Genomic DNA, 20,348 nt, shown 5'->3' on the forward strand with positions numbered 1-20,348 from the left:
GGCTGGTCTGAACCCTGAGATTCAGTGCCACCCTGAGAGGCCCCGTTCTGCTGAAGAATGATCCCTTTCATATTCTCTTCTAGTTTCTGCCCTAAAAAGGGATCTGCTTATCTTTCTTTTTAACCACTAAAAAAAAAAAAAATTACCTCAGATTTTCTGCCTCTAGTCAGATATCACCAAACATAGGTGACCATTTTGAATAAAACAGACTTTTGATTAACATACAGGTATTTCTAAATATCTGCTCTATCCTACCACTCCCATTTATGACTTCAATAAGCCTTTCCATAGGCCACCACTAATGCCTATGTTTTTGCTCAGTATTGTGAAGGCCTAGACAAACAACCTTGAGAACTTAATTATCTCTAGGAAGGTTCTTGATATCAGGGCAAGAAACCTAAGACCTGCATAGCAGTGGAGTGTCAATCTGTATATAACCACACTAGTTTAACTTATTAAACTTTATTGCAGTAACAAAGTAATTTTTTTTAACAGTAAAAGCAGAGTAACTATAGGTGAGAGAAAGGTTGGTCCTCTATCAGGCCAAGTCCTTCCCTAGTGCTCCAAACCTGGGTTAGCCAGAAGAGTCTCCCAAAATGTAACATTTATCCAGCAGGTGTCATTATTTACCAGTTCTGGCAAGCCACAGGGTGTCTGTGCACTGGGTGGTTAAGATCAAGGGCAGAGACAAGAATATGAGAAGAATGGAAATAGATTTAAGACAGGGCGCTATGGCTGGAATGCAGCTTGGGAGTCTTTCAAAATCCCACAATGCTTTTCTCTTGGGGTTTCCCAGCCTAGCACTTCCTGGGCAGGAGTCAGAAGTCTGGTTCCCTGGAGTAGCCCTGGCTTCTGGGCTAGACTCAAGTTTGTGTTCCCAAGACTAAGTTGTCTTCTCTTGAGTTAAGAGTCACGGACTTTCTGTGCTCAATGGGCCCTGACCTTCTCCCCTCTGGCACAGTAGAGACATGTAAGAAATGACTCCTGCCCTCCTGAAGGTCTCTAGAGACCCAGCGTATAGGACACAAGTGCGTGAAGTCATGGGCTGTGAGAATAGGAAGTGAGTGTGCAAGGCAGCGCCTGGTGAAAGGCCGCTGATGAGGGAAAGCAGCCCCTGGCCCTCCGGGCCATGTTCCTCTTTTGATGGCAGGTGCCAGGCAGCAGCTGAGGTGGGCTCAGGCCAGCCTGTCCCTTCCTTGCCCTCAGAGCCAGCCGTTGCTGGTGAAATCCATGCGCAGCTCCTCCTCCTGCGTGGGGCTCAGCTCCTGCAAGGGGGCCCGGCAAGGGCCTCCGTAATAGCCAAACCAGTCCATGGCTTTCTTCAGCCCGGGGATCCCGAAGCGCCGGGTCACCTGAGAAGTAGGGCCTGTTAGAGGAGACTGGGGGTGTCCCCTACACACACACATCCGGGGCCCATTCATGTGTTACTTTCAGAAAGGTGGGGTTCCCACCTGGCTCCCCTGGGTAAGTATCTCTACCAAATCTGTGACATTGGGTAGATTGGGAATCCAGACTGAAAGGCCAGAAGGAAGCTTGGTAGTAAGGAACAAAATGCCGAAAGTTCAGAAGAAGGAAGGAGCCACCTCTTGATTTTAGGCAGAGTCCACTCCCCAGGGAGACGGACATTCAGTCCTCAGGCTGCTCAGGAGAGCTAGTACATGGGTCTGAGCCCAGCTCCCTGGAAGCTGGCCAGAGCATGCCAGGTCCAGAAAGGCAGGAGGGGAAGGGTCTACAATAGCCTCTGGCAGGAGGGTCTCCCCCTACCCACAGAGCCCCTGACCCCAAATCTAAATGCCCTCATGGGTGAAACAATTCATCATTGCCCAAAGAAGTTTCACTGTGTGGCCTTGAATCACTTAACTTCCCATCTCGTAGCAAATTCTCTTGTCTAAAAAATGAGGGAGTGGATGGTCTCAAAGGTCTTTCATTGAAACAGGGGACCTAACCTAACACTACTGTCCTTTAAACACGAGCTTCACAGAGCAAAGCAGCGAATTTCTTTTCTTGTGGCATAACACCTGGCTATTTCATCTGCGTGGAGTGTTGGTTGCGTTCTTAACCACTTAAAAACTAAAAAAGTAGCCATTACTTAATAGTAAGTTTTATTTGGAGGGATATTTAGATATATGAGCTTCATGAAAAGTAAAGATAATAAAAACTTGTTTGGGATTAAAAGGCTGGACAGTACTAGTAAATGATTGATAACGCTTCACCACTAGGCAGTCGGCTTCAGCAAACAGGGAATCTTTTCCTGGAACAGGTAATAGCTGCCCTCCTCCCAAGCCTGGCTTCAGTCAACATACTATAAGTCTGGACTTTTCACCCAAAACCAGAAAAGGGTGAGAAAGTCTGAAGAGAAGATGGAAACAAGAAATGCTTAGAGGAAAATGTCCTCCCACCATGTGGGCCTGAAGATCACTGATCCACCAGCTCTTTGGACCTAAGAAAGGGTCGCATGCTTTGGGGTAGAGACAGTGGACAGTCCTAAACACAGCTGGGGCAGCGGGCCAAATGAGGAGCAGGCAGAGAAAGCACACTGTGTTCGAACAGGGCAATAGGGTGACATCAAAAGGCCCTTGGGGGGCTGAGCTTAGAGCCGTGGCAGCAGAAAGGTGTTCCAGGCATTCCTGAGTGCATGCCCAGAGCTGGCACAGGCGGGGCACAGAATGAAGGGTGAGGAGGCCTGCAGAGAGCTAAGCCTGGCAACAAGCATCCTCTCTTTCCTAGGGGCTTGTCTGTAAAGTGAGGAGATAATAACTCCTGCCTACCCTAAACCTTCACCTCTAAAGAGACACACACCTGCCTCCTCGCTGTCCTTTCACTAAAGCTCAGTTAAGCTGGGAGGGAGAGCTAAAGCCCACCTACCACTTTACCCAAATGAAACACTGTCTGGCTCTGCCTAGGCCATCGCCTCAGATGTGAAGCCTAAGGGGATGCCAAAAGTCAGTCGTCAAGGAAAGTAGTATTTAGCACACTTATTTTTTTTTAGCACACTATTTTTAAAAGTCCAAAATCAAGGCAGAAAAAAAAAAAACCCGCATGATGAACAAGGTGTCAAAATTCTAAATATAGACAGGATCTCACCGAGTGGTGCCCCAGCCCTGAGAGCCTGAGAAAGGTAAATATAATGCCCCATATACACATTTTATATATTTTGTATTGGTTAATTTTTTATATAAGATTTCAAAATAACTGTTTTGGTTAAGTTTGCTTCCTCTCAAGCCAGGAAGGTAAATTATAACAAACTATGTTTTGGGCATAGGTAAAATATATGCTGTAAATTTTAATAAGCTTACTTTTCAAATTTTTCCCAGCTATTTTAACATTTTATTTTTTTAAAGATTTATTTTATTTGGGCCCTCCCTGGTGGCACAACATGTTAAAGCGCAGCAGTGTGAGGCCAGTCTCAGCTGTTTCTGTACAAGTTCAATCCCCAGTTAGGGGACCTCTCCTGACCCACCCGCTGCTCCCCTCAGCAGTGTATTTTGTCAATCTGTCTGCTCTGCTCCCCACTCTGTCTCAGGTGAATCTTCTCACCATCCCTGCACCTCTAGCCTGTACCCCAGTTCTGTATGCATAAATAAATAAATCTTCTTTTAAAAAAGATTTATTTATTTATGCACACAGGAGCTGCAGTATAGGTCAGAGGTGCAGGGCGAGGTTGGTGAGAGGATTCACCCAGAGACAGTGAGGAGCAGAACAGGCAGATCCACTGAAAAACTGCCAAGGGGAGCAGTAGGTGAGACAGGAGAGTTCTGCTGTGCCAGGTCAGGCCCCAGTGACTGCAGATAGCTTCACAATGCTGAGATTTAACACCCTGTACCACCAGGGAGGGCCCTATTTAAAGTTTTAAAGAGGGGGAAATCACCATTTAGAAAAATACTTAGAAAGTCTTCTTCCAGAAAGATAGACTAAAGGTATTTATCCTATTCCTCCAATTATGAACAACAACAACAACAAACAAACCCCAGAAAACTATCTGCTTATAAAAAAGAAGAAGATTCTTGGGGCCCAAGACCACACAGAGCTGAGCGCACAGCCCAGACCAGCAGCTAAAGAGGCCAGTGAGTGAAAGGCCAACAAAGGTCTGTGCTCTCCAGTCACAGGCCAGAAAAGGAACAGCCTAGCTGGTAGAAAACTCAGAGGTCATAGTCACTCTACACCAGCAGACACCTAGGAAAATCTGTGCCCATTCTACCAGCCCAGCGTGGGGAGCCAGGATGTCTATCACAGCTAGGCAGTAAAGTGCCCCTCCCATCCATGAAGATGGTCTCTAAAGAGACCTAGTGAGGACAGGAGAAGTTTTTCCACAGTCCCCCGACTCCACAGGAGTCCACATGGCAGGTAGAGGCCACATGGCAGGTAAGTGGCATTCCTCCCTCTTCCAGCCAGGGGGTATCAGTGAGACCTAGTGCAAGATCTAGAGTGGAGTTAAATTACCAACATTTCCCCAAAAGAAATCTTTCAGGCCCAGATGTTTCTCCTGGAGAAGACTAAAATATATTTTAAAAATTAATACCTCTCTACAGAGTGGAGAAGGTTTCTTTCAGAAGAGGATGGAAGAGGAGGGAAGATGTCCAAGTGATTTATGAAGCTATTTTTACCCTGATACCAAAATCAGGGGGGAAGTCATAGAGGGGAGGAAAGGAGAAAGTCAGGAGAGAAGGAAGGAAGAAAGGAGGAGAGGGAGTAGTGAAAGATAAGGAGAAAACTGCATGTCAGCAGCCAACATGAATATAGATAGAAATCTTTAACAGGATATTAGTAAAGGGAGCTCAGCAGTATATAAAAAGATTTATACACCATAACTAAATGGAATTCATTACAGGGATGTAAGTCTGGTTCAACATTGCAAAATTAATCCATGTAATTCACCATATTAACAGAAAAAAAAACACTGTCATATCAGTGCCAAGAAAGAATTTGACAAAATGCAACACCCACTCATGGTTTTAAAATCACTGTGAAAAGTAGAGCAGAGGGGAGCTTCCTTAACATGATAAAGAGTATCTACAGAAACCTCCAGTTAACTTTACACTTGATGGCAAAAGGCTAAATGCTTTCCCTGAAAATCAGGAAAAATCCAGCCCCGCCTCCAGCTCCAGCGAGGCCATGGGGCCCCCACCCCCACTCGCACCCCCACCCTCACCCCGGCCCTCTCTGAGGCCACTGGTCAGGGGCTCACCGCAGTGTTTGGCTCAATGAGGCGGTGCTGCAGCTGCTGGGCATCTTCCCATTGCCCTGTGAGGCAGAGTCGCTCCAGCTGGCACACCTGAGCCCCCAGGACATTGGCCAGGGCACACACGCCCCCCACAGCTCCTGCCCCAGAACAAGAAGCAGAACATCAACCAGGGCCTCTTCTCACAAAGAACTGCAAACCCTGGCCCCAAGCACGCCTCTGTTTTGGGAGGTGGCTGTGGATTTCCAGGCGACTGGTTTGCTGTGTCAAAGCCATGCTCTGGGTCTCCGCGGGGTACTGCTTCCCAGAGCGGAAAGCTGCAGGCACATTTGAAGCAGACTCTTGCAGGCCAGAGGGCAGGGGGCAGGACTGAAGGCAACTCAGAGACACTTCTTTCCTTTCACCCCCCACCCCCGCCCTCCTGAAGACAGACCCGCCTGCCAGTTCCACGCCAGAGTTCCTGGGTAGCCCCCTGCCTCCTGAGTCCTGGAAGGGGGAGGGGTGGTGAGGGAGACTTTGCTCTTCTCAAATCTTAATCTCAGTGAACTGGGCCTGGGATAACGGCAGGGGTGGGCTGCTGGAGTGGGAAGAGCTCTGGACAGTGGGGAGACCGGGTGTCCCCCCGCCCCCACTGGCTGCATGAACTTGCACAAGTCCTACTCTCTGTTCTCTTTGTCCTCATTTGGGCAGTGACAGTGGCCTGACTGTGATCCCAGAAGTCCCTGCCACTTCTGCCAGCCTGTGAGTGTGATTCTAAGGCTAATAAGGAAGTGACCTTTAGCACAGTGGCCTCAAGACGGGAAAGAGAGCAGGCAATTTGGGATGAGCTAATATAGCTGTCTTTGCTGATACCCACTACATGCCGGAACCATGCAGGCATGAGGCCAGCACCAATCCGCTCACAAGCTCCTAGTTTGACAGAGTGGAGACTCAGGTCCACAGAGGCTAAATACCTTGTCAGTGACTAAACAGCAGAGCTGATGCCAACTCATGTCCCTACCCCCAGATTCTATGCTCCGCCCACCTACCCCACTCTCAGGTCTCAGAGTAAATGGGTCCTTTCTTCTTCTCTGTACCTTAAAGACTGTGATATGGAAGAAGGGAGCTGTGCAAAGGCCTTAGACAGCGAGGCAGTGTCTGCAGAGAGCAGAGAGAACAAGCATCCTGGCAACTCTGGGAAGAAGCTCAGATCTGCACTGGCTTGGGCTTCAACTGAAGGAGGCGCTGCTCCCTCCACTCCCCACAAGGGCTCAAATCCAATTTGCACCCAAGGACTCTGAACCCAAATAAGAGCAGACAAGAGCATTTGGTCTAGTGGGGACATTCCTGGGATCTGGACTGGAACAGAATCTGATCACGCAGCTGAAGACCCCTGGCCCAACCTGCAGGTCTCACCACTCACCCTGGCCTGGGACCAGAGAGAGGAAAATGGACTCTGGAACTTTAGGGGAGGTGCCCCAAGGCCTTTGCTCTCAGAGAATGATTTACAAAATGAGATCAGAGGAGCTAAATTTGTCACCTAAGCAAGGAGCTCAGGATTTAAAGCAAATTGGCATCCCTACCACAGCCAGCGATTGTATACAGCCACCCTCTTCCACCCAACAAGGTCATTCACAAGCACTCGGTCCTCAGACAAGCAAGCGGTGTGCCCTGCTTCCCTTGCAGACAGCCACCTCTGCAGACCCAGCCCAGGCCTCAGAGCCTCTCCCAGCACACCCAGCGGCTGGACATATCTTGGTCCCTCGTGACAGCGTGACAGCCCGGGGGGCCTACCCACGGCATAGCCAGCCAGCAGGAAGCCGGCCGATCCAGCCAACACCTGGAAATCCTGCCTCCTGGTCTTGTGAACAATCAGCCCGATCCTGGTCACCTGCAACAGCAAACTGGGTGTGAGAGCTGGGCCCAGAGCCTCTGCCAGCCTGGGTGGGGGGTGGGCAAGCCTGGGAGGAGAGTACAGGTCCCAGAGAGATGCCCCAAAGCCCTGGAGTCCACAGGACAGACAGAACCCACACAGTGGCCCGGAACTGACTGACGCGATTCCGGAGCAGCCCTGAAATGGGCGGCAAAAGAGAAGAGGAAGAAGGAGCCCCAGCTGGGGAGTGGGCCACTCACATCACCACCGCTGTCCTTGATGCCCACGATGTTTGGGTGCTGGGAGAGTGTGACCACTGCGTCCACAGGCAGGTCCAGCCCCGTGTTGCCCGGAACACTGTACAGCACCACGGGGATTGGAGAGAGGTCAGCCACCTGAGGGGCACAGAGAGAGGCGAGAGGCAGCTGTGCCAGACCTGGGGGCCCCACCACACCCCAGGAGCCTGCCATGCCAGGTCCAGGTCTGGGTTACTCCTGCAAGGGAGGCAAAGTGCCCAGCACTGGGACTGTAACCGTGATAATGGGAGATTCTTAGTGAGCACTTTCTACCGTCAGGTAAGCTGAGCCTCCTGACAACCCCACGAGGAAGATACCATCATGTCTTCCAGTTGGGAGGAGAGGAAACTTTGGAACAGAGTGGTTAAGCAGTCACCTGATATCACACAGCTGCTGCCTCCCTCCCAGGCCCCATAGCTGCCATCCAGGGGAGGGGTCACCACTCTACTCCCAGCAGCTCTCCTCTCTCCCCAGGCAGAGTGTCCACCTCATCCACCCTCCCTGTAACACCAGGTGTCAAAGCTACACTCCCGCACACCCACCTTGGTGTAGTGGTGAATGAGGGCAGCACTAGTCATGCGGCCACGATAGTAGCAAGGGGTCACCACCAAGGCAGCATGAGCACCAACCTGGGCCATGCTCAAGGTCATCTCCACTGTGGCTTGAGTGGCTGCAGGGAAAGAGTGTGTCTTCCCTACCAGCCATGGAGGGTGAGGAGAGGGAAAAGGGCTGGAAGAAGGGCTGGCCTAGAACCCTGGAGCAAACGGGGTATGTAGATAAGACAATGAAGTATCTGAGCCCAGTCCCAAGGTCAAGGAGCCACTGCCCACCCCTCCAGCCTGCCCAGGGCCCAGGGCATTATGGCCTCACACTCGCAGCCAGAGCCAGCTAGCAGAAGCTTGTCCTTGGGCATGGCCTGTCGCACACGGCTCACCACCTCCAGGCGCTCACTGCTGGTCAGGAAGGGGAACTCCCCGTTGGAGCCCTGGACCACAAAGCCTGCAAGAGAGGCCCCATCACAACCAGCCAACCCCTTCCCGTCCTCTGTGGACAACCAAGACATTGGTGCTTACTTACTGGTGCCCTCACCACCCCACCTCCACCATAATTTTTTCAACCATTCCCTTATCTTTGTTCTGCTGCAGGGAGAACGTATTAATCCCACTGCAACTATGCCCTCCGCACCATTTTTCTTTGTTTTAATGACAGGCCCTAGTCCTATGAAAAATAAGAGCAAATGTAGTTCACATCCATGCCAAGTGCCCATTGCCCCCTCTGCTGACCACTTTCCTCTTCCTCTTCCTGTTCTGACTTAGCAGTTGATTGTCCCCTTTTCTATCTTTATATATTTGGCATACATATGAACCCCAAGACAAAATACAGTATAGCATTTGTCACTTTAAAAGTAGAGAAATGAAACCCCACCTTTATAGCACTCTGCAGTTTGCCATTTTTGCTCAACATTATGCTTTGCCCACTGCAGTAGACATAGCTCTGATCCATGATTCTTAACGACTGTATAATGTTCTATTGTAAGGTTAGACCACAATTTATTTTCCATTCTCCCTTTGAGGACAGTTCTTTATTTTTTGAAGATTGATTTATTCATGCACACAGGACTAGGGGACAGGCCAAAGGTGCAGGGGCAGTGAGAGGATTCAGCTGAGACAGAGGGAGCAGAACAGGCAGGCTGACAAAGTACAGTGCTGAGGGGAGCAGCGGGCGAGACAGGAGAGGTCTGCCACGCCACGTGGGTCACCTCCAGGGCAGGGATCAAACTCACACTGAAGGGACCAAGGCCAGCTTCGCAGTGCTGTGCTTTAACCCCTTGTGCCACCAGGGAGGGTCCCTCTGAGGACATTTTGATGGTTTAATTATTACAAACAATGCTGAAACACACTGCCTAAGAGTTTTCTAGACTTTGGCTAGTTAGGTGAGTAGTTGCCAAGTCACATGTACACGCCGCTTTGTGTGCTAACTTCTAATTATCCAGGTTGGACTGCTAGAACCCACAGAAGAAGAGTCTGTGAGTGTCCTCCATGCCAACATGGATATCGTCAGAAGTAATTTTTGCCAGTTTTCTGGGTGAAAAGTGACACCTCGTTTTATTTTCCATTTTTCTGTTTGATCAGTCACTTAAGACATTTGTAACATTACCATCAAAACTCTCAACCCTTCAACACACACGCAGGACCAGCAGAACTGATGCTTCTCCACTGAACCTGAAGGGGTTGTTCGTAAAATTATTTTTCTCTCGGCTTCCTCTGCCAAGAAGGCTGGACAAGCGCTAGACTCCAGTCCCCGCTGGCTTCTCAGCAAGGCTTCTTTCCTTTCTTTCTCTTCTCTACCCCATTCCATTCAAAATTTTTTTTTTCTTAAATAGTTCACAACAGCATGCCATACAAGGTTTTGCAGAAATCTTGTTTAGGAGAAAGGAAAGAAAGCAGGGACAGTATTAGCATACAAAACCCTGCCACTCACTTGTGAGTGAAGGGCCATAACTTTGATTTGGAGCTTCCTGACATTCAAAGCTAAAAGGAAAATGTGCTCAACTGACAGTTATGCAGGATAAAAGCAAAGCAGCTGCTCTGGACAAACGCAGAGTTTCCTGGCACTGGGACCAAAGGGGACCGTTCCCGTGAGTCATTCTTACGGGGACAGAGTGTGATGTGGAGTCAACTTGATACCTCAGACCATTTTCATGCTCTTCACTACACTCTTCTGTTCCATTGGATGGATTCCAGAAAATCTAGATGCTGAGCAGTCCCTTCCCCCACCCTCGTTTTGGGGGTTTTCTTGTTTGTTTTGTTTTGTTTTGTTTTTCCCCTTGGCAATTTTGCAGGGAAAATCTTGAGGCAAATAGCTTTTGGCTTCTGCAGGAATGCCTCCTCAGGACAGAGTCCTGTCAGGCTCAGAGCTGAGGGTCATCCCCAGGCACAGAGATACCAGCCCCCAATCAGCGCCCTCTGAGAGATCAAGGATTCAACAATCAAGCTGTTGCTACTTCTGCAATTCAAATACCAAAGGCATCTTCCCCCCTACCCCACCCCACCCCCATCCTGGCAGGGTTCTTGCTCTGGACACTTCTTTTCTGTTTTTTTTTCCAAAATTTTAAAAATAATATAATATTTTATTTTTACATCATTTTGTGCCTTTTTCCATCTCAGTTGTAATCCCTGTGGGCTTCCCATCACCAAATCACCCGTGTGCCCTGACTTTTTTCTCTTTTTAAGATTGATTTTATTTATTTATGCATATAAGAACTGGGGTGTAGGCCAGAGGTACAGGGGGTGACAGGCTTCACCAGAGAAAGAATGTGGAGCAGAATAGGCTGAGGGGAGCAGAGGGGAGACAGGAGAGGTCTGCTGTGCCATATGCAGGTCAGCTCCCTGGCCGGGAATTGAATTCACGCTGCAGTGGCTGACAATAGCTTGACAGCACTGAGACGTCAACCCTGTGCCATCAGGCAAGCCCACTCTGGCCACTTCTTTAGCTGTGGCCACTCGCTCCCAAGTCACCCTTCGTTCTGTGGTCAGTTCCGGAAACTCCAGGACCCAAGGGTAGACCTGGCCTAAACAACAGGACAGCTGGGTCTTGTCTTCTGGGAGGTGAAGTTGCGCTCTAGACTTGGGAGCGAGTGGCCACAGCTAAAGAAGTGGCCAGAGTGGGCTTGCCTGATGGCACAAGGGTTGACGTCTCAGTGCTGTCAAGCTATTGTCAGCCACTGCAGCGTGAGTTCGATTCCCGGCCAGGGAGCTGACCTCTAGGTGAAGTTGCGCACAGCTCTCCCCCTGGGTCTCTTTGCAGAGGGCATCGACCAGGGCCTGCCTACCAAGAAGCAGGAGAAACGAGCTGGGGAATTTCTCACTGGTCCCCTCCGGCTGTTGAGCAAGCCCCATTCAGGCTCATGTCTCCCAATTTTGATTTCCTGTTCTATCAGATGACAAATAATTTCAACCCTACTTTATAGGACTGTTTCAAAGTCTCAAACAAGAACTTGAACAAGAAAGTGCTTTGAAGTCTGTGAGCTAACGCCACAAAGAGCCTCCACCTCCTTCTCTGAGCAACTCGGCCAACTTCAGCTCCTCAATTGAAAAATGGGGAGATCAGTAGCCTCCTTAAAGAGCTTTGTGAGATCTAAGCAAGATAGTATGAGCTGTTGTGAGATCTAAACAAGACAGTATTTGGTAAAGTGCTCAGACTCAAACCTGGCCCCCATCAGTAATACTGTGGACAGGCTCAGGACAAAGGGCACCAGCCTCACTTCAGCTAGGAGCTGCTGTCCTCTGGGGGGAGGGGAGTCAGGGTTGGTGGGGAGAAGGGAGGATGAGGACTGACATGGGAGTAGAGGCTGCACTGGGGGGCACTCTTGGCCACTCCAGCCTTAAGATGAGAAACTCATTTGGAAAGCTCCCCTCCCTGCCCCCATCACTACCGGGCTGGCTGGGAAGTCAGTGAGCTAGAAAGGGCCTGGATGTGACAGGGGCGGCACCAGCAGCATAATATGGCAGAAAGGAATCAGAGTCTCTTCCAGAGTCCCTCTCACTATCATGCTTCTTGGCCCAGCTCGGTGGCCACCTCCTCTGAGAAGTCTTCCAGGGATCCCTGCACGAGATGTCTGTCATTGGAACTTCCTTCCTGTCCTTTGCCCTTCTCTGTTGCCTACTCAAAAAGGTACAAAGTTCTTGAGAACCCTTCAGTCTGCCCACCCCTGCCTATGGGGTTAGACAAAATCTCTCAAACTGCTCTCCCCTGTAAAACAGGAAATGGGATTGTCTCCGGGATTGTCTCCTGAGTGCTACCCAGTCCTGAGCTTCAGAGCCACATTTCAGGCTTTTCCTCCTACTCTTTCCCTGGCTTTTAAGTGTTCTGCCCCAACACCCCAGCCCCCCAGACACTCTGCCAGCCTCCGGCCCCCACCTTTGTGCAGGCTGCTCCTTCTGCCTGACCTCTCCCCAGCTGCACCCCCAGAAAGCTGCCAAGGGCCACAGCCTTGCCCAGTCCCTTCCCCTGGGCCCCAGAACATTTTGTTCCTGTATAGACTAAGATCACCAGGGTCAGGGATTGTGTCCCCTCCTTTTGGGGACACCCTCAAAGGGGACATAGTACAATGTATCTCCATGATACCTCATGCACTGCCTGCTGAGATACCTGTGGCCAACTTGTAAAAAAGAAAAATTGTCCTAACCCTGGTCTGGGGCAGAAGTTTTCACCATATATATTCCATAACTTCCCTCTACGAAAAAGTGAACATTCCTGACAAAGCTCTTAGGCAACTTCCTGATGAGCTTTAAGGGGATTAATCCTTGGCCTGAGAAAGCAGCCACCCTTTCCACCCCAACACCCTTCACCCATCCCAGCCCACCACTCCCACTACCAGCCCAGAGATAACTCTCAGGCAAGGGTCTAGGGCTGTTAACTATTTTTCTTTGTACCCAGTTTAGTAAGATTTCATCATATGCTCATGAAAATCTCCAAGTAAACAAACCTGAGTTAACAGTTAAGAGCTGTTTTCCACATAACGTGACTACAATGAAACTTTGACATGCACGCATAACTCAATAATCTGAAAACGGTTTCTATACTTTTAATTTTGAACTACTTTTAAACTTATTTTCAGAAGTCACATTTTCAGTAGAGTACAGGAGATTTCCACGCAACCCTCACCCAGCCCCCTGTGAGTATACCTGGAGAGTACACTTATCAGGACCAGAGAATTAGTATTGGTACAATACTCGCTACTTTATCTAAAGTTAGCCAGTTGGAAGCTTTCTAAAGAGTCCAAAGTGATAAATAGCTAAACTGAAATTTCTTGTCACAAGCTCTTTTTAATGGACTTATCTTCTTGATGTAACATGCATTTTAACCATCACTTTCAGAAACTTACCTTACTCTTGCCTTTTGTTTAATGTGCAAGTCACCAACATTTGTCATTGACCCATTTTTTTTCTAATTAAGATTATAAAGAATTTTGGTGGCACAAGGGGTTAAAGCATGACACTGTGAAGCTCTCCACAGCCACTGCAGCATGAGTTCGATCCCCAGCCAGGAAGGTGACCCACGTGGTGGCACAGCAGACCTCTCCTGACCTGCCCACTGCTCCTCTCAGCAGTGTACCTTGTTGATCTGCCTGTTCTACCCCCCACTCTGTCTCTGTTGAAGCCTCTCAACCCCTGTACTTTTGGCCTGTACCCCAGTTCTTGTATGCATAAATAAATCTTTAAAATTAAAGATTATAAATAATTTTAAATATACAAAGGTAGCAGTATTGACATAATTATTTTTATAATGTCAGAAATAGTCAAATACTCTCAACTATGCACCATAAAAACAAATGACAACGTATTGGGAATTTATAGATTCACCAATCCTTTGCAGTGATTCTGGGCACCTTCTCCCTAGAATTTGAGGCCCTCATGTTGGAAACCAATGATAAATAATAGATACAAGTATAAGAGATTTCTATATCAAGGAGTCACTTAGAATTAGTGCGGTGTAGCTGACCCAGCTCAAGTTTCACTGAAGGAGGCAGCCACATTTTAACTGCCTGGCTGGCCTTCACCCCAGCCCCAGAAAGTTTCTCAGAACCCAGGGAATGGCGACAGGAAGAGTCCCAGCTTTGCAGGAAGCCACAGAAAGTATCAGGACATTGGCTAGGAGACAGATAAGTGAGAGAGAAGTAGATCTATGGGGAACAAGGGAGTGTTGGACTGAGGGTCATCACAAGGCAAGAAAATGGGGTACAGGCTTTGGAGTCAGGTAAAGCTGGTTTCTAACCTCAACATCTGAACGAATTCTGTTTGAAAGCCTCAGGTCATACTTAACACAGCGCATGGCATGTAATAAAAATGAAAAACATGGAGCTTCTGAAGGTGCTAGTAATACCACTGGTTAGTAGTGCTAACAGCAGTGGGCTGGCAGCTCCGGCCCAACCACAGCAGTTCTGGAGGTTGACGGCGAGGAGGCACCAACACAGATGCCAGTGGGCCCGGGAACAGGCTGGGCAAGGAGCAAGCTACAGTGTGGGAGCTGCAGGCTTCAGGAACAGCCTAGGTGGGGAAGCACAGGACAGGGCCTACCTCCTGCCTGCTCACTCTCTGCTGAAGCCCTCTCTTCCTCTCCCCAACACCTGGCTGCCCCCTCTTTCCTGGAGCAGCAGGCTCGTAGGCATTGAGCCCTGGAAATAGCCCATCCCCAGAACCTGGGACTCCAGAAAGCTATCCCCACCGAGAGGACTGGAGAAGGACCCCTCTCTCCCCATCCCTGTGCAGACGTGAGACCCGTCACAGAGGTCCCCCACCCCAACACAGAGTGAGGGTGTACAAGGCTTTATTGGCTTAGTTCCAGGCACTGAGCATCAGTGGGGGGCTCTCCACTGCTCCTGGCTCTGCCTCAACTGTCCTCTCCATGGGTCTCCAGGGCCTCCATCTGCCTCAGCTGCTTTGCTTCCTCCCAGCTAACCCTCCAGCAGGGGCCATCCCCAATGACAGACACCTCTCGTGGAGTCAAAGTTGCCAGGGACCCCTGTGGGGCCTGAGGAAGAAGAGATTTGGGCGGCATCTCACTCTGGGTCCCATGGCCCAGGAGAGAAAACAGGCCTGCATGTGTGTGCCAGCCCTGCTGGGGGAAGGGGCGTCTCCGGCGATGGCTAGGTGGACTCAAAGGGGCCATAGGTCTGGTGGCTGCGGTTGGGCAGGCTGTGGCTGTGGTGGCTGGGGTGGCCTGGGTGATTCTGGTGGCTGTGGTGACCGTGGCCATGGAGGGCGTGTGAATGGTTCACACCCGCTATGTTAGCTTCCCGCTGGGTGAGGAAATTCCCTTTCAGCTTCAGCTCCACCTCCTCAAGTGCCTTCAGCTCATCCTGGTTGATGTCCTTGGTCTCCAGGTGACCCGTGTGCTGGTATGTGGAGGCGCGCTGCAGCATGGAGCTGGCCAGCTGCCGCCCCAGCGCGTCGATGTCCTTGGTGCAGGCGGACACGGCAGCCCACGTGGCTTCATCCGTGGAGGAAGATTTCCCAGTCTCCTTGTGGGTCTCTTTGATCATCGAGGTGCCTGACATCCGCTGCTTGCTGGTGAAGGACTCCCGGTGAAGAGTGGAGCTCCCCTGCTTCGAGGTGAAGGTCTCCACGCGGATGGTGGTGTTGGCCTCTCCGCTGCCACTGTCTGGCTGGGGGCCAGTGCTGCTCCTGCTGGGGGCTGTGGCCATGTTGCTGCAGGTAGCCAGCTTCTCCTCCGAGAGACGGCTAAAGTGAGATTTGATCCAGCTCTCATTCTTTGTTCTGGGGCCTTCTGGCAGCTCCTGCTCCTCCGGTACAGACTCGGGGGCTGTCTTCCTTCTCCTCTTCCTATGAGCCCACAGTATGAAGCTTCCACCTCCGAGGAGTAGGAGGGTCCCCAGCACCACCTTGCATGATGGTTGCTGGACAAACTCCAGGAAGGTCTCCAGGACCCCACGCCACGCAGGCAGAACTAAGAGCACACTGGGAGTGGGGGAGCCCAGGTGGTATGGCTCATGCTTGGGAGGGCCAGGCTCCCAGAGGGTGTCTGGCAGGCGGTGTCCCCTGTCCACCCCTTCCTAGGGTGCCCCTCCCTACTCAGCAATGGGCCCCATTGTGAGGAAGGCGGTTGGGGGGCAGGGTGGGGAAAGGCCACAGCATCCCTCAAGTCCAGCCAGGCAGGCATCTCCCTTAAGTCTTGTCCTGAGGCCTTGGACCTACCTCCCTCCCTGACAACTGTTCCCAAGGCCAGTGGGAGGGCAGCTACCCCAATTCTGACTCCCTTCTCATCTTCCAATCTTTTCTCCTCTCCCTCCCCATGTGGTGGCCCCCAGGGACAGGCCATTAGGCTGACCATCACTGAAGGACCCTCTTAGCTGGTCTAGCACCTGAGGTACAAGTTTCCCTCGGTCAGTTTTGCACATTCCATCTCTTCTGCAGCCCCCAATCTCATAACAGATCAGGGTTCAGAGGAAAGGGGCCCAGGAGGGAGTTCATTCTGGAATAACATGAGGTCACAATTGTAGGGAAACAAGCAAGGGACTGAGAAGCAGAGGGCCGAGGGCAGAGGACTTCCCTAGGGCGCAGGTCCCCTCTCCTGGATGGGGGCTGCTACCTCTTGTTTTCATGAGGAAAACCTGCAAACTCAAGATGAGGCCCCCCCCCCCCACCCATCATGGGCACAGTTCAGGCTGTGAGCAGAAGGCCAACCCACCAGGCTCTCCTGGCCCATAATCCCTAGTGAGACCCAGGTTTTCTCAGAGGAAAAACAAGCCTGGATCACCCTAGTTTTCCCCCCTCACTCCCACCACTGTTCCCGAGCCATATAACACAGGTTTTTGAATGAAGAAATGCCAAAGAAAAGTTGCAAAAATTGTGATATTTTACACAAAATATTTGCTTGAACAATACACAAAAACATTACACCTTACAGCAAAGATACTGTTTCTCACAAGAAACCTTGGTCTACTCTACATACTAAAGGAATAAGACACCAGCTTATTCCTTTAAAGCTTCGTGAGGAACAGCATTTCCCTAGTCCTGCTGCAGTAGGTCATTAGTGGGTCATCCACTAATCTCATTTGGAAATCACAATTCAAAGTTCATCTTTGAGGTTGTTTGTGGGTGTGAGTTCAGGGCCACAGGGCCCTTCTGCAACAATCCCACAGCCAGTCTCTAGTTATAATTGTTATTTTAAAAGAACACTCTTGATTCAGGTAATTAGTACAATGCTTTAAAGAAAAATAAAAGGAGGGAGGTTGTTTGGGATAAGCCTTCCAGAATAATCTCCAACTGTTCCCTGATTCAAGAGAAGTCTCCTGCCTCCTCTTTGAGACCTTGCAGTGAGACAAGTAGTGTTTCCTTTTTCTGTCACTGACTGTTGGCCTGTAATGTCTGCCCCAATGGCTAGGGTGGGGCAGGTGAGACTTCAGCACTTACGTTGTCCAGTGCTTCTTGTATGGCTGTGTACTGGGAACAGTGTCAGGACCTGTGACTGTTAGAGTCCTCAGCAAGACTACAGGGAACCTTGTGGCTCAAACTCCCCCAATGAGTGTTTTTATTGTAGAATGTTTTAAGAGGATTTACGAGGTCCAGTGCATTCCCCCCAAGATCCCTGTAACTGGCATAACCAAGATTCTAACTCTAGATGCTGGGCTTTTGCTACACAGCCCACGTATGTGAGAGAGAAGTGGGGCGAGGGGCACTGCATGGGACTAGCAGATACTGTGGCCATGGCCTGCCAAGTCCACTGTTGCCTGTGCTCTGGGTTCCCTGATGCCCTTCACAGGGATGGGCTTGTGGATAGCTGTGGAGGGTGCAGAGCAGAGGCTTAGGGGTCTCCATGAGTGCAGGCAGACACCAGGCACCAAGTCCCTGCACTGGGGTGTCCTTGAACTCAGAAGGTGAAGCTGAGTTCTCCCTCTTAGAAGATGCTTCTCCTTTTGCCTCAAGGGATCCAGGCTGTGGCCCCAGACCTCAGTCCTCAATAAGCCAAGTCCCAGAAGAAATTAGTTGGTATCACTGTTCAGTGTGGGGGTCCACAGGGCATTCGCTGCCCCCAGGGAAAGTCACATCCTGTAGCACTGAGCTATAAATGACATTGGTCAGGCCAGTGGTCACTGTTACAAAGCAACTGTGGCCACGGTCATCTTACAATAATGGTTATCACTTGACCAATATCTGCTGGTGTATCTCACACTTCAGAATTTGCAGCAAGCTTTCACTTTCTCTCAGATTTTTCTCCCAATCATCCTGTGACCTAGGCATTACAACTCCATGAGGAGGCTGAGGCTTGGCAAGATTGTCTCAGCCAAGTCAGTGCCAGAGCTGAGATGTGAGTCCAGACCCCATATTGCTTTTTTTTAAAGATTTATTTATGTATGTATACAAGATCTGAGGTGTAGGCCAGAAGTGTGAGGGGTTAAAGGATTCACCAGAGATACAGGTGGAGAACAAGCAGATGACCGAAATACACTGCTGAGGGGAACAATGAATGAGACAGGAGAGGTCTGTCACGCTATGTGGGTCAGCTCCCTGGCCAGGGACCAAACTCAGGCCATAACAGCTGGTGACAGCTTGATTGTGTTGAGATTTAACCCCTGCACCCCCCAGGAGGCTCCTAGACCCCATGTTCTTTTTTTTTTTTTTTAAGATTTATTTATTTGTGCACACAGAACTGGGGTAGAGGCCAGAGGCTCAGGGGCGGTGAGAGGCTTCACCACAGACAGAGTGGGGAGCAGAACAGGCTGACCTACGAAGTACACTGCTGAGGGGAGCAGCGGGCGGGTCAGGAGAGGTCTGCCACGCCATGTGGTCACCTCCGGGGCAGGAGGGAATCGAACTCATGCGGAAGTGGCTTTAGCTTCTCAGTGCTGTGCTTTAACCGGCTGCACCACCAGGGAGGGCCAGACCCCATGTTCTTAACTGCTTCTCCACATGGCATCAGTTAGAGCCACTCAGTCCCCAACTATTTGCTGGTGCAGTGACTCAGCAGTCGCTCAGGGGGATAAAACCAGCATGGAAACAGACCAGACCTCAAACTGCAGCTCAGCAATGCACAAGCTGCAAGGCCTCGTGCCATGACTGTCACTTGGAGACTCAGCTCCCATCTGTGAAATGGGGTTATTGTGAGTCCTGCCTCTGGGCCCAATCCTGGATGGTGGAGGGAACAGGCAGGCAGGGGTTCGCATACCTTCGTTTATGGTGCCAACGACTGTATGTATGTCAGATCACAAAGATGATCTGGCCCCTGCCCTCAGAGAAGGGAGGTCCAAGTGTAAAGGGGGAAACAAGTCAGAGCATCTGGAGCAGGAGGAATTAATTCTTCACCCAGAAGGGAGTGTGCAAGCAAGGCTCTGAGGGAGACGAGCCAGCTGACTGAACACCAGGTGCTGGTGCCATTCACACCTGCAGAGTCTACAAGGACTTTCACACCCTTTGTTAGTGTGAGCCCCACAATGACACAGCCAGGGGACTCTCACAGTTTACAAACTAAGAGGGGAAACTGAGGCAGGCAGATGCAGTCCTAGGTCACAGGCCACAGGGAGCTACCTTCCTGTCTCCTTAGTCCAGCCAGGCCCCCCCTTCCTCTCCCATACTAAAATGACCCCCATTTGTCCACTATCCAGGGCAGGCCAACAGAGCCTCTTGTCCCTGGCTGAGGAGATGCGTCATCCACATGTCCCACGACTCACATGAACAGACCCCACTTACCTCGGAAAGGGAGGGTGCCCAATTTGTGCAGATTCTCCTCCAGTTTCCCATAGTCCACCTCTGCCGTAGCAGTGAAGGGGGTGGTCACAGGAGGGTAGATGCCCGCAATGTCTACCTTCCTCCCCTCCCCTGAGGGCCAGCTCCCCACTTTCTTGGATAAGCCCCTGCTCAGCCCTGGCCTCACAGAGGACCAGACTCGGGGGCCCAGCATCTCTGCAGGAGGCCCGAGGCCCAGCTTGTCTCTGCCCCCAAGTGAGACTGAGTTTGCACTCTTTCCTAGCCCTGTTAATAATCAATGTGTCTAGTTAAAAATTGGCTGCCCCCTGACTGATGGGCACGGGGTAGACCTGGGCTGGTTGCCCCCAGGTCAGAGGCCAGGCTGATAGGCGCCAGGGGGGTCTTCCCTCCACGTGGGGAGCAGCTGGATACGTGCCACAACCCAATGTCCCTCTGACTGGCCGAACAGCAGACCGCTGGGGTACCAACGCGAAGGGACGTCCCCAGTGGGCCTGGGCACTCCTCCCGCAATTCCCAGCCAGGAGCCCACCAGCTTCCGCGTGGCGCTCCTGCGGTGGGCGGCGGTCGGGGGCGCCCATTGGCTGAGCGGGCCCTGCCCCGTGGGAGGGGTGGCAGCGCGGCCTGTGATTGGCCACCCTCGGCTGCCCCGCCCCCGCAGACTCCTCCTGCCACGGCTGTCACGTGACAGGCCAGTGCTGACCACAGCTAGAGTGATTGATTGGTCGCAGGAGCTGGAGGTTTGAGGGTTGGGGTTGGGGGAGGAAGAAGCACGGGCAAAGCAGCCCGAGGGTGCA

At 51.0% G+C, this 20,348-nt stretch overlaps 2 protein-coding genes across 2 annotated transcripts; both read right to left on the reverse strand.

Annotated features, from left to right (window-relative positions):
• Positions 1–473: 473 nt before the first annotated feature.
• HOGA1 (4-hydroxy-2-oxoglutarate aldolase 1) lies at positions 474–20,075 on the reverse strand. Its single transcript, XM_004680565.2, has 7 exons — positions 19,537–20,075; positions 8,198–8,326; positions 7,870–7,997; positions 7,292–7,426; positions 6,953–7,049; positions 5,186–5,319; positions 474–1,352 (listed from the first exon to the last, which is right to left on the reverse strand). Exons 1-7 carry the CDS (start codon positions 19,745–19,747, stop codon positions 1,203–1,205), a joined length of 984 nt encoding a protein of 327 aa, XP_004680622.1. The 5' UTR covers positions 19,748–20,075; the 3' UTR covers positions 474–1,202.
• Positions 14,976–15,938, reverse strand: LOC105853490 (chromosome unknown open reading frame, human C10orf62). The gene is made up of 2 exons (XM_012723439.1): positions 15,922–15,938; positions 14,976–15,807 (listed from the first exon to the last, which is right to left on the reverse strand). Exons 1-2 carry the CDS (start codon positions 15,936–15,938, stop codon positions 14,976–14,978), a joined length of 849 nt encoding a protein of 282 aa, XP_012578893.1.
• Positions 20,076–20,348: the final 273 nt, after the last annotated feature.

Source organism: Condylura cristata, unplaced genomic scaffold, assembly GCF_000260355.1.
Source record: "Condylura cristata isolate star-nosed mole 26May11 unplaced genomic scaffold, ConCri1.0 scaffold00011, whole genome shotgun sequence".
Taxonomy (NCBI): Eukaryota; Metazoa; Chordata; class Mammalia; order Eulipotyphla; family Talpidae; genus Condylura; species Condylura cristata.